We start from the raw sequence: 12484 nt of genomic DNA, 5'->3' as shown, positions 1-12484 counted from the left end.
GAAGGGCTAAGGGAGCAGTCTAATAAAAAAGCTTAGCAAATATGCTACAAAAAAAAAATAAATTAGCCTCCATGGCAACCAGTTCTCTTATAAATGTTGCATCAAGTTTAGCTTTTCTTCAACGTTCAGCTTCAGAGTATGATTTATAAGAATCATTCACGGAATTATCCTTCACAAAAATCAATTACCAGAAAAACTAGAAAGTGCCAATACGCAGGGCCTGATTAAGGCTCACGGGAGCCGAGGCACAGCTAAGTTTAGGGACCCCTATTGGCAATCGCTTTCGATGCAGAGCAGGAGTGCTCAACTGTTACTGCAAAATCGTTACTCAATTTGAAATTGTTATTCAAAAATAACAAGTGTGCACACACTGGCACAACAACTTTCACTACCTACGCCTACCGTAGGGGAAAGTGCTATAAAGTGGACCGGCTGATAATTTGGACCACTGCTGTTTTTTCAATGACTGAAGTAAATAATTTCATGGTTTGTGAACAGCTTGCATTAACCTTTCTTACTGAACTAGTTTTTACTATTTCAGATTCAAAGGATACCTAGCTGGTTCTTTGTTGTTACTAGAGGTTTGTGTTTTGGGGGTCTGCGTTGTTATTTTGCTGGTCTAAACTATTGAGAATTTTTCAAATATTGCTACAGTTACAAAAGATTATATAAAAGTAGCCTAATCTGCAGGAGAGGCATTACTAATGACTATCTGCCAAAATCTTGAAGAAATGTCCACTGTTTAATTCTAAATGACACCAAGCAACATAAGATTATGCTAACTGTAATATGGACTACCTAACTGTCGGACAATACAGAAATCAAATTGATTATATTTTATGCCAACAAAAATGGTCAAGCTCCACTCTGGCGACAAAGACATATCCGGGAGCTGACTGTGGAACAGATCACCAGTTGCTAGTAACCAAACTAAAAGTACGTTTTTGCAATGCCGGTACAAAACAAGAAAAAAGAAACATGATATATGACACAGAACAGATTGGACCAAATTATATAGCCGAACTTGAAAACAGTTTGAAATTTCTTAACACTAAAAATAAGCAAGCTGATATGATATGGGACAATATAAAGGAAAAGATCTTGGACGCAGCTGCAAATAATGTACCGAGTAAAAAGACATCCAAATCTGCTCAATGGATTTCCCCTGTAACAATTAAACTAGCAGAACATAGAAGGAAAGCAAAAGCAAATGGAAACAGAATACAATTCAAAAAGCTAAATGCTGAATTCCAAAAACAAGCTTGGAAAGATAAAAACATATATTGGGAAGAAAAATGTAGGAAGATGGAATCAGCAAGTAAAACTGGGAACATGTGAGAGCTTTACTCACAAGTAAAGAAAGCAAGATCAACCTTCAAGGCCAAGAATGCTACAGTACGTGGAGAAAATGGAGAAGATCTGCATGACAAACAAGCAATTTTGAATCGGTGGAAGGAGTATGTTGAGCAGTTATATCAGGACCCTCAACTGCAACCACAGATTGAAGAACGTAAAAGTCAACAGTTTGACCTTGAACCTGACATACTGGAAAAAGAAGTTATCTGGGCAAGAGACCAACTATCTAAACAAAAAGCTCCAGGAGTCGATGGAATTCCAGCAGAATTATTAAGACATGTGCCAATTCAAATACTATTGGCCTTATGCCAATGTATTTGGAAATCACAAGAATGGCCAAAAGATTGGAAAAGATCAATATTTATTCCAATTCCAAAGAAAGGAGACATACGGACATGTTCAAACTATCGAACCATAGCCTTAATACCTCATGCAAGCAAAATTCTTTTGAAAATCATCCAAAAACGACTGGGCTCAATTATTGAAAGAGAAATGCCAGATGAGCAGGCTGGTTTTAGAAAAGGCAAAAGTACCCGTGACCAAATTGCAAATCTCAGATGGATTATGCAAACCAGCAGGGAGTACAAAAAAGATCTGTACATGTGTTTTATTGATTATTCGAAAGCTTTTGATGTTATCCAACATAACATTCTTTGGAGTAGTCTGAGAGACATGGGAACGCCAATGCACCTGCTGGAACTCATAAGGTCATTGTATGAAAATCAAGAAGCTACAGTTCGAACAGCATACGGAAATACAGCTTGGTTTAAAATTGAAAAAGGAACACGCCAAGGGTGCATTTAATCTCCTTCTCTATTTAAGATGTACACAGAAATGGTCATGAGGAGAGCAGGGTTGAGTAATTCCAATATAGGAGTGAAAATCGGTGGCAGAATTACAAACAACTTAAGATATGCAGATGACACTACCCTTTTGGCCGAGAACACACAAGATCTTGAAGACTCAATCATCAAAGTGAAAAAGGAAAGTGAAAGGGCTGGATTGAAACTCAACATCAAAAAAACAAAAATTATAACAATTGGTAAAGCAGATAACATAAACATCAAGATCGAAAATCAAGAAATTGAAACAGTGAAGGAATTCATATTTTTAGGCTCAAAAATAAGCTGGGATTCTAATAACTCACCAGAGATAAGGAGAAGAATAGCGCTGGGAAGAAATGCATTTGTTGGAATGAATAGCATTTGCAAGAGCAAGGATATAAAATTAGAAACTAAAAAGAAGCTGATCAAAACTATAATATTCCCAATTGCAAATTACGGATGCGAAACATGGACAATGAACAAAACAGACAAAAGAAAGATTGGCGCATTTGAATTGTGGTGTTGGAGAAGGTTACTGCGTGTTCCTTGGACAGCCAAAATAACAAACGAGAAAACTCTTGAACAAATTAAACCGGACATATCCCTAGAAGCTAGAATCGTCAGGCAGAAACTTTCATATTTTGGCCACATAATGAGAAGCAAATCAATAAAAAAAGACATCATGCTTGGTTTGGTGAGCGGAGGAAGAGGAAGGGGGCGCCCGAAAACAGAATGGCTTGACACGATTGTAAATGACAGTGGCATGGGAGTGCATGAATTGAAGGAGGCTGCGTGGGATCGAGAGATGTGAAGAAAGATGACGTATAGAGTGACCGAGAGTCGTAAACGACTGAACGGATGATGATGATGATGATGATGAACTGTTTGGTAATATGGACCAGTGGTCCAGGTTATGGTCAATTGGTAGAAATTTTTTTCTCAGTAATGAAGACAGGCATAGAAATGAAGTTCCATGAGATTTATGCATTTTTTTCAAACTTTCTAGAGTGCATCATAAAATATATTTGTAACTTGCTTTCTTATAGTGATAAAAGCTACTACCAGTAATTTACGTAATCACTTTGATATTATAAACAATTTGATTAAGTTCTGACGACATGTCTAAACATGGAAAATGGATTTAAAATGGATTTAAAAAAGCAGGAATTTACCCCATTAATTATCTTGTATTTGATGAAAGTGATTTTCACTCAGCTGAAGTTACTGACAAGCCTCATGAAGTAGACACCTCTCCAAACAATGTATCACCGCTGATAATTGATGATCAAGATATGTCTACTCAAGATGCAATTCCTCGAAACATTTCACCTTTGTCATAAGATATGGTAAACATTGAGAAAGTGGCAAAAAAATTCTATCATGTCAACAGAATTAAATGCTGGAACTTTAGCTGACGCACCGTATGAAGCAATCTCACAAGCACCAGGACCATCGTCATTGAGTGTTAAGAACTTACAACCTTGTTCAGTTAGCATTTCATGCAGGGTATCTGTAGAGGACATAAGCCCACTTCCAAAACAAGTTACAAAGGGAAGAAAACGTAGAAAAACTATAAAGGCTACTGTACTGACAGGTACGCCACACAAACATAAAATCAAGTTCACAGAAAAAGCTAAACCAGCAAAACATGTGAGAAAAGGCTTTAACCTTTAAGTCTTCTAAAAAGAGAGTTATTCCAAGCAATGCTGCTTCTGCATGCACTTGTCTTGTGTGTGACGAGTCCACTGATGAGGATTGGATTCAGTGTTGTCAGTGCAAGAAATTGGCCCATGAAAGTTGTGCTGATATATCAAATGCTCATTTTTACTATTGTGACAACTGTACCAACGATCAATGATTTGAAACTTGTTTGAGATGACTATCATGAACGTTTCAGACTATTTTTATTTATTGAGTGTTTGTGTTCCATTTCATGCCTTTGAAGTTTGACTTCCTTGATATATTTACTTTCACATGACCACGGTCCATATTACAGTATGGTGGTCCATATTATGAAACAGAGTGGTCCATTTTAGAAACTGAATTGATAATATGGACCACTATATAAAAAAAATAATAATGTAGTTTTCTTTGTTTGTGTTATGTTTTTTTGATTGGAATTATTTTTGCAAACCAACTAGCCTTTAAGTAATCAAATAAAGTTAGTTGCACCCCAATGTTGTGGATCTTTTTTAAAATATTAAGATTTTTCATTAGGTAGTTCAAATTATAGTACTTTCCCTACTAATGTAAAAAAAATGGGGGCCCCCAAAACCAGGGGGCCTGAGGCCTGTGCTTCGTGTGCCTCATGGTTAATCGGGCCCTGCCAATACGGTATCATGAGTGGTTGATGCAACCCTATTCGGACTGACCGGTGGACGGTTTCCTTCCATTCGACCGTGAGTGCCTTTAACGAAGAGATTAGCGATTTCAAGGAGATTATGGCGGAGACATCAGACAAATTAAAAAAAATTAACTACTTTTAGTAAACAAGCAATAAAAAAAAAACTGGTAGAGTATGTGTGTCCACTTAAATTTTTAACCAGTTTGTCAATAATTTTGCTCTAACTTTGCGAAAATAGTAACGTTTTTATATCAAAAGTTATTACCAAATGAAAGTGGGGATGAAATAAGTCCACACGTCAAGCCATTAGCTGCCAAAAATAGCTTGGTCCGAATAGGGTTAAAAAGTTGGCCAATTTTTTCTTGAATTACTACGCTCTATACGTACAATTTACAAGAAGATTTTGTGTTAATAATACCAAAAATTACGCTAAAAATTAGAATTAATGAGCTGAATACTGAAAAGTTTGTGTGTTGATCCAGATTATTATCTTTTCTGGTGCTAGTTGCAACTTGCAACGTTCATCTGATTCTAATGAAAGTAAAAGCAAAGACACAAAAATTGTTTTATTGATTCACTAACGTTTAGCTCACCATGACAATGCACATTTTAGAGGTTGTATAATGTATAGTGCAGTGCAGTTAAAGACAAGAAAAACAAGTTTAAATAATGTACGCTTCACTTTTTTTCTTTTGCCTTCGACCACTCAACTCTACAGTCAATTCAATAGTATTCATAAACAGATATGCAGTGATATGCTATGAGCATCAAATTTTAGGAACATATGAATTTTACATAGCCAAATAATAACTGCAGAAAGTGACACACCTTCTGGCCTCGTCAGTACAGTAGCCTACCTGTCTGGGTATGGCTACGATGGTAGCCTATATGCTAGCTGGGTTGTTTTCGTAGATAACGCGGCTACGCCTACAGCTCTACATATTTCAAAGCATTATCTCAATTGACCAGATTGCAGAGAAATAACATTAGCCTACATTGTTGGAGTTTACAAGAAAGGTTACGATCGTGTTGCTCGCAAGACTTTACATAGGCTCAACAGGGATATCAGCTTGGTAGGCTATCACTGTATAGGCTACAAGCAACACATAGATATTGGACTCTCAACAAAATGATAGTAGTCTACTGCAACTGGTCGGACGACATTTGGTTGTAACAAAATCTGATCGAACAAAATTATGATCGAACGATCCATCAAACTACAGGAAGATTTGAGGAATTGGAATTTGAGTGATTGTTTGGTAAACAGCCTACTGAGGATTGAGGTGTTAAAAAGGAGCGATCTTCCTGGCGTCAGCACTACCTGACTACTCACTATAGAACAGAGAGCATTGTGTTTCGCTAACCATGGTATTAGGGAATTCAATTTTTTCAAAATTGGTTTCATAATATTTAAAATCTGGGGGATTATCCCTTTAGAATTCCCATACCTTAAATCTCAATAATCGAAATACCAATCATCTAAATCTCAATCTTCAAAATCTCAGTCTCCAAATCCCAATATCTTCATTCGCAATCCTCAAATCTACCAATCACTCCAATTTTGCTAAACTCTAATTTCTCAAAACTTTCAAATTCAAATTTCCCAATCCCTAAAAATCCCAATCTCCCAATTTCCGTTATTCGATCTTTGCATTTGCATTGTGGTCAACTGGTGGGCAACGGACGTATCGCATCGTCATAAAGAGAATAAAAAATTAATATGCAGAACAAAACTTATAACTTCTATAGTAGGCTAATCATCATGAATGAAAGATATGAATACAACAAATAGATTAAATTGGTTAAATTTCCTGCATTGAAAGCTTACCTCGCGCATGGACTTGAAATCATTAAGTACGACAATTTTTTTCGATCCCAATCGAAGTGAAAATATTGGTCCATAAGTTTTGCTCAATTCTTTTATAACACGTTCAGGACATTTGCTCAAAAAAGGCAGAAATCCCAAAATAGGGAATCCCCTTGGTCCAGGAGGAAAGTTGGTTGGTTGTCGGTACCATATGTAGATGGAGAGTATTATAAATAATCCAACAATAACCAAAGTAAATTGGGCAGATTGAAAAAAATAACTTAACATTTTAAAAAAATGCTGAAATTGCATTTGAAATCATAAGAGTTATTTTGTAATAGTTTTGTTGAACTACGCTATTTTTTGTTAAATTATGACATTACACGACATTATATGATAATTATATGACATTATATGACATTTATATGACATTATATGACAATTATGCCCCGATAGCTCAGTTGGTTAGGGCGTGACTTCTGGAACGAAGAAGCTTCAAGATCAAGCGGGGCCGGTTCGACTCTCGGGGTGTGCACTTGAGCAATGCACGGTAAAAACTGCTCTCGATTCAGCGGCATCTAATGGATGGAATAATTCCTCGGCAACATGACTTCAAAAATCGGAAACTTCACTCTGTCAATCTCATTGACCGGGCCTGCGTCAGTGATTCAAAGCCTCTACAAGTATGCGAAACTGCCAGGATTAAGCTCTTCAAGAAGCTTTCCCAGTCCGAGGATAAAGATTCAATCAATTATTGGGTATCTTTTGTTGCAAGAAGTTACATAGCTTTAGATTCTTTATCATGATTTGTAACGTCTATGCAGGTTGCTGCTTAGATGGAATGCTTATTTGAAAAGGTCTTCTAAAGAAACTAGGGTTGTTTAGCCGCCAAGATACATTGGTAGCTATCCGGGTGGGTTGGGCTTTTCATAAAAAAATAGGTTTTGGTAAATTTTAAAAATTTGAACCAAAATAATTGTGCTGTCTGTATATAAATCAATATTCCATAAATTCAGTCAACTCACCGCTCATACGAAACCCACAAAAGTGATTGTCTAATGTCCATGCATAGCCTAATTGCATATTCTCTATACTGCCATATGACCCGACCCACAGCACCACGTAGTCGTACCGGGCTAAATCGTTTCAGTGGGAAAAAAATGCCTAAATGTGGGCAGTACGCTGTTATTGAAATTTCCTAAATATACGTCGATAACACTGGACAAAATTTTTTGGAGTAATTTTGCTTATCATAATTTTGGAGTGTTTTTGTATATAGGCCTAATTGTTTAATCTTCTCCATTCTCCTCGCTTACATCTCCCAAATTATCATGGAAAAAGTCCAAATGAGAACACAAATAGTGCAATTTTAAAGTGCAACTGCACGATCGAATTAACATTGGCTAGAATCCATTGCCAAAACAATGAAGACATCCGATACGGGTTGAAAAACTCACGTCCTTACAATTGAGGCCCACAGCCAAGAAATCGACCTTTTTCCCACGCTCTCTAGCGCTCCTCTCTCACGCTACCTGGAAGTGGCAAACTCGTCTACGCCACCTGGTGATATGACTTCACTTGTAGTCGGACTTAGTGGAGACTCAACTGGACGAGATAGGCTTGGTTGCTAGTGAATGCGCAAATGTATAAGGCATCTATAATACAAACGCATCTTTCAGCCAGCATATTATACAAGTTTAGTTTGTTTGTTTGTTTTTCATATATTTATCCTGCATTGCGGGAAAGCGGACTTGAGCGCTATGCATCGGTGTACGCTTTCCCGGTGTAACCCACGCTGCAGCCGACGGAAATGTCTGTTTCCGGTTGTCTACTCTACTTATGACTGAAATTTGGTACTACCCATTACTCGAAATCGATCACTGGGTAGAGGCAATTATCGTAAAGTTTCTTGCCCAGAGAAACAACAGCAAGTGAGGGTGGCTGATGGAGTCGAACATGCAGGCTCTCGACTGCGAGCCTAACGCGCTAACCACTCGGCCACTGTTGCCGACTGTGTGCCAGGAATGCCTGTGTGCCAGGCCTGTGTGCCTGTGCCAGGAGTGGTCTGCGATGCCCATCGCCGAAGTCTAGTTTCTTCGATTGGAACAGGCAAGCTTGGTTATATCTAGGGCCCGCAAAAGCTAATAAAGTCAAAATTTTTTAAGGAACTCGTCTGTCCACGAATCAAAGAATAAAGTTGTTTTCAGCACCTGGGGGACTGTTTTTAAGAAGGTTATAGACCAAAATAAAGTTAAAATTTTGAATAAAGTCAAAATTTTGAGTAAAGTCAAAATTTGTCAAATTATCGCTTTTGACAAACTTTTTGTGCTTCTCGAGAGTAATTTTTGTCAAAACCCTCGTAGAAGCATTGCAAATTAGGAACTGCCACACAATTAAACCATAGTAACCCATAAAAGCAGGAATGTCCACTTGGATCAGAAATAAATCTTATCGCTAATTGTCCATTGTTTATTCATTGCTAGCCTATGTGTTTAAATAATTCTTATAAACCACTTCCTCTTCACCAACGTGGTCTTTTCGAAGATCAACTGTTTGGATTTTAGGAGTAGATTATTGACATTCTGTTATACAAAAATGCCTAAGCAAGCTAAATAGTCTTGAGCAAAAGTGAGACAGATTTGTCGATATTTTCCTGATGAAATTAATGCAACTCCCGGGGGTGATATAAGATGCAATTTTTGCTAGTTTATAGTGAAGTGCGATAAAAAGTATTTAGTTGAAAGCCACAGAAAAAGTAGATGCCATCAAGCTGGATTGGTGCGACAACAAGCATCGCAATCAAGGCAAACGTTTATTGAACAAGCCCCTTTTATTGAACACGTTTGGGTCTGAAATCGACAAAACATTATGTTTGGGTAACTGGTATCAATTCAAGGAAGAACTGTGGCCTCTACAAATAAGTAATTTCGTTAGGTCAAAATAAAGTAAAAATTTGATAAAAATAAAGTCAAAACAAATTTTTTTTAGGTCAAAATAAAAATGGCCCTAGTTATATTGAAAAGATTTTGTATTGTACAATAATGAGCTGATAACGCTTCAACCGATAACGCTTCAACATTCATTGGGGCAGATGGGGCTGTTTGCTTCAGCTCTTGGAACTTTGCTAACATTAACATGTCCATGTTCGTATGTTCTATCTAAGATATACAATCTAAACTTTCTATTTACCTTTCGTAGTTACTGAATGTACTAGATAGACTACCGGTATGTAAAAACAATTTTGTCTGGTGATTGAAACTTTTTGCATGTTACCATGTTCCGTATAATCAAACAAAAAGTGTTCATTTTGATCATAATATCAAGTCATGTTGTTTCTATATCTTTAGTTTAGAATTTATCTTTCATTGAAATCACCTTCTATTGCCTCTTACTGTTTCCTGTGATGTATGCCTATACCATCTTGATAAGCATTCAGTCACATAACAGACGGATATAGTGATATTGCCAGGTATCATCTCGGAAAATACTTAATACAACAAAAACGGTCAGACCAATGCAAGTAAGAAGTTTATTATTGAAATCTACGTAAAATTTCAGTCTAAAAACACTTGTCAAACCTTACTGACTCAGACAGTCAAATAAATCGAAATGGCTCCTGGTCTACTAGGGGCACGCAACATCCAAGCTTTTGGTAGCTTTGAATCAAGTTTGACACGACCATAACATGGTCTTCTCTTTTTTAGTTTCCAAGAAATCCTTCCACTGTCATTTGAAAAGCTTGCCAAACACTTTTTTCCAAAGCAGTAATTGATTCCTCCAGTTGTTTTGATGCCAACATTGTCCTTATTTGGAGCCAAACAAATATCCCATCCTTTACTTTAGGTTCAGAAAGGTTTGGAAACATTGAGCAAATGTGTTGAAAGGCGCAACTTGCTGCACCCAATGCTTTTTCAAACTGTTTAGCGATCCCAAATTTTATAATGTGAAGGTGGAAGTAATACTTTACTCCTTTCAATTAGGGGAACGTTTTTGACACTGTGAAAGCATGGGGTGAGTTCTTCGCGTGCTGGCCAGTAGTGCTGGTCATCTGCTATGCTATTCCATTTATAAATAAAGCAAGAATGTTTGGTATAGCCACTTTGCAAACTCAAGAAGAAAGCAATCATTTGAAAATTTCTACACACGTCCCAATTGCGGTTCATGTATTGTTTCAACTCCAGCAATATTTTCGCAGATTTGCGATCTTCTTTCATTTGAACAGAATGTACAATTTAGAAGCTTAAACCGTGCAACTTGGGTCGCTGGGGCGCTTCGTTTACTTTTCTGCTTTTTCTTACCAAAACTAGCTAAAAACATGCTAACCCTATCAACTGTACCGTACACTGCAAACTTCACTTGTCGCTAACATGCTTGCCTTTAGCGGCTGACGAGCTAATAAATATCAAAGACTAAGCCACTAGTTCAACTCCCCAAGAAATGTGGCCAGTTGTAAACAGCCAGAATTTTGACTAATGACGAGTTAAATATTTTCACGTTGTAAGTTTGTAGCTGTATATCATCATATAGCGAGTGATGGAAAGAATTTTTTTCGCAGAAATCTTTCAATTCATTGACACTAGACAAAAACTAGCACCAAATTCGGCATCAGTGACCCCAAAAACATATAAAAACACTAAATAAGAGAGATAAACAAAGAAATTGTTGTCTTGCATAAGCTAAGCTATCGAGTGCGCTCAAGAACACATAGGTTACCAAGAGGTAACAATATGCTTTAACCGGGTTCTTAACGAGCTCCTAAAGTGAGCTACTTTCAGCTTTTTCTCAGTTTACGATGCCTATAACCTGAAATCATTACATAATTATTTTAACTTGTTGTCGTTTTGTAAATGCGTTGGGTTGCTCCGGATGTATATTGTTGATGCTCGCTACCGCATTGATATTGCGAATAAATTTCCAGTGTTCAAACAAGAAAAATGCTTTCAAGAGCTTAAAACCGGAAACTTATGCGATACCGGTAGGTCTAATGCGTTTACATCCAAACCATTTTTTTTTCAAAAACTATTGCTTATCGAGTAAAAACTTTGTTTAACCCTATCTTAGTACGAGCTGTTTTTGTATGCGGAAAGTAGGCTACGTCACGGACTATCTTAGCCCAATGCTAATTAAATCGCTAATAACCAGAGCTATGAAAATCACAGAGCCAAAATATTTTACAAGATAATAGCCATGTGTATTGTGCGTATAAAAATTAAATTTTGTCCAGCAACTTTATTGAAATAAAGTGTTTGAGATAAAAAAACGTCAGATTGTCGGTTTTTATTCTAATTTCCCGAAAATAACTTCAAAATTGTCCTTTCGAACGCATATTTTTGAATTATAACATAGAGTAATGCTAAACTAAACAAAAAAATATGAGATATTTTTGGGCGATTTTACATTTCAAAGTAATTGCACTAACATTTAATAGCTGCAATGCACTACATTATAGCACTAGCTATAATGTGGGCAGTTTCATGAAAATGTCTAGCCACCTGAGACGAAATAAATGCTTATTGTGAAAGGCAGGAATGTAAAAAAATGACCAGTGTAGGTTTAAAAAATTCGCAAAGAATAAAAACTAAAAGCCAAGAAATTTCTCATTTCTGGCATATTTTCTTCTGTGAAATATTTCACTACTAGAGTATGGTGTCCTCATAAAACCTGTGTCGCTACAGATAAAGACATCTTTGTTTCGTCTCGTGTTTAGTTTTGAGTGTCCAGTGATCTTTCTCCCCGGGCTCAAATTATTTTTCAAACCACCCTGAAAGCACATACGCCTTTCTCAATAGAAGAAAGAAGACAGGATTCGATGGATTTGGTCGGTTCTAAAATAAAGTACGGTGGCCTAATGTTAGGCTATCAGTAGAATAGTTGGGAAATAATGGAACCATCCCATTTACAATTTATTGCAATCTGCTGCATTCGTTCAGAACTATTCTTCTCTAGGGGAAGCTGAAGCTGCTATAGTGCTATAGGATGAGCTGAAGCTGCTATAGCATTAGGGGGAGAACATTTAAAAACTGGTAGTAGGTATTATCGGTCCTCTCCTGTGTGTAATAAGACGCCAAAAACACACACAATGTAAGTTGTAAGAAACGAAGAACGGCAACAACAAAAGCAGCTGTTCAGGAAATTAAAATGAAAACGAACAAA

General features: G+C 36.9%; 2 protein-coding genes across 2 annotated transcripts in view; both read right to left on the bottom strand.

Annotated features, from left to right (window-relative positions):
- LOC145776066 (cytochrome P450 2U1-like) overlaps nt 1–6486 on the bottom strand; it is a 53905-nt gene extending 47419 nt beyond the window's left edge. The window contains exon 1 of the mRNA XM_082587474.1: nt 6353–6486. Coding sequence (XP_082443600.1) covers nt 6353–6361 — 9 coding nt within the window. The 5' untranslated portion in view covers nt 6362–6486. The remainder of the gene's footprint in view (nt 1–6352) is intronic.
- LOC145775955 (malectin-A-like) overlaps nt 1–12484 on the bottom strand; it is a 232060-nt gene that overhangs the window by 190304 nt on the left and 29272 nt on the right. The gene's annotated exons all lie outside the window — the stretch shown is intronic.

The sequence above is a fragment of the Aplidium turbinatum genome, chromosome 1 (genome assembly GCF_918807975.1).
Source record: "Aplidium turbinatum chromosome 1, kaAplTurb1.1, whole genome shotgun sequence".
In the NCBI taxonomy this organism is placed as follows: Eukaryota; Metazoa; Chordata; class Ascidiacea; order Aplousobranchia; family Polyclinidae; genus Aplidium; species Aplidium turbinatum.
Note: the sequence above shows the minus strand (reverse complement) of the source record. Positions and strands in the feature narration are given on the sequence as shown.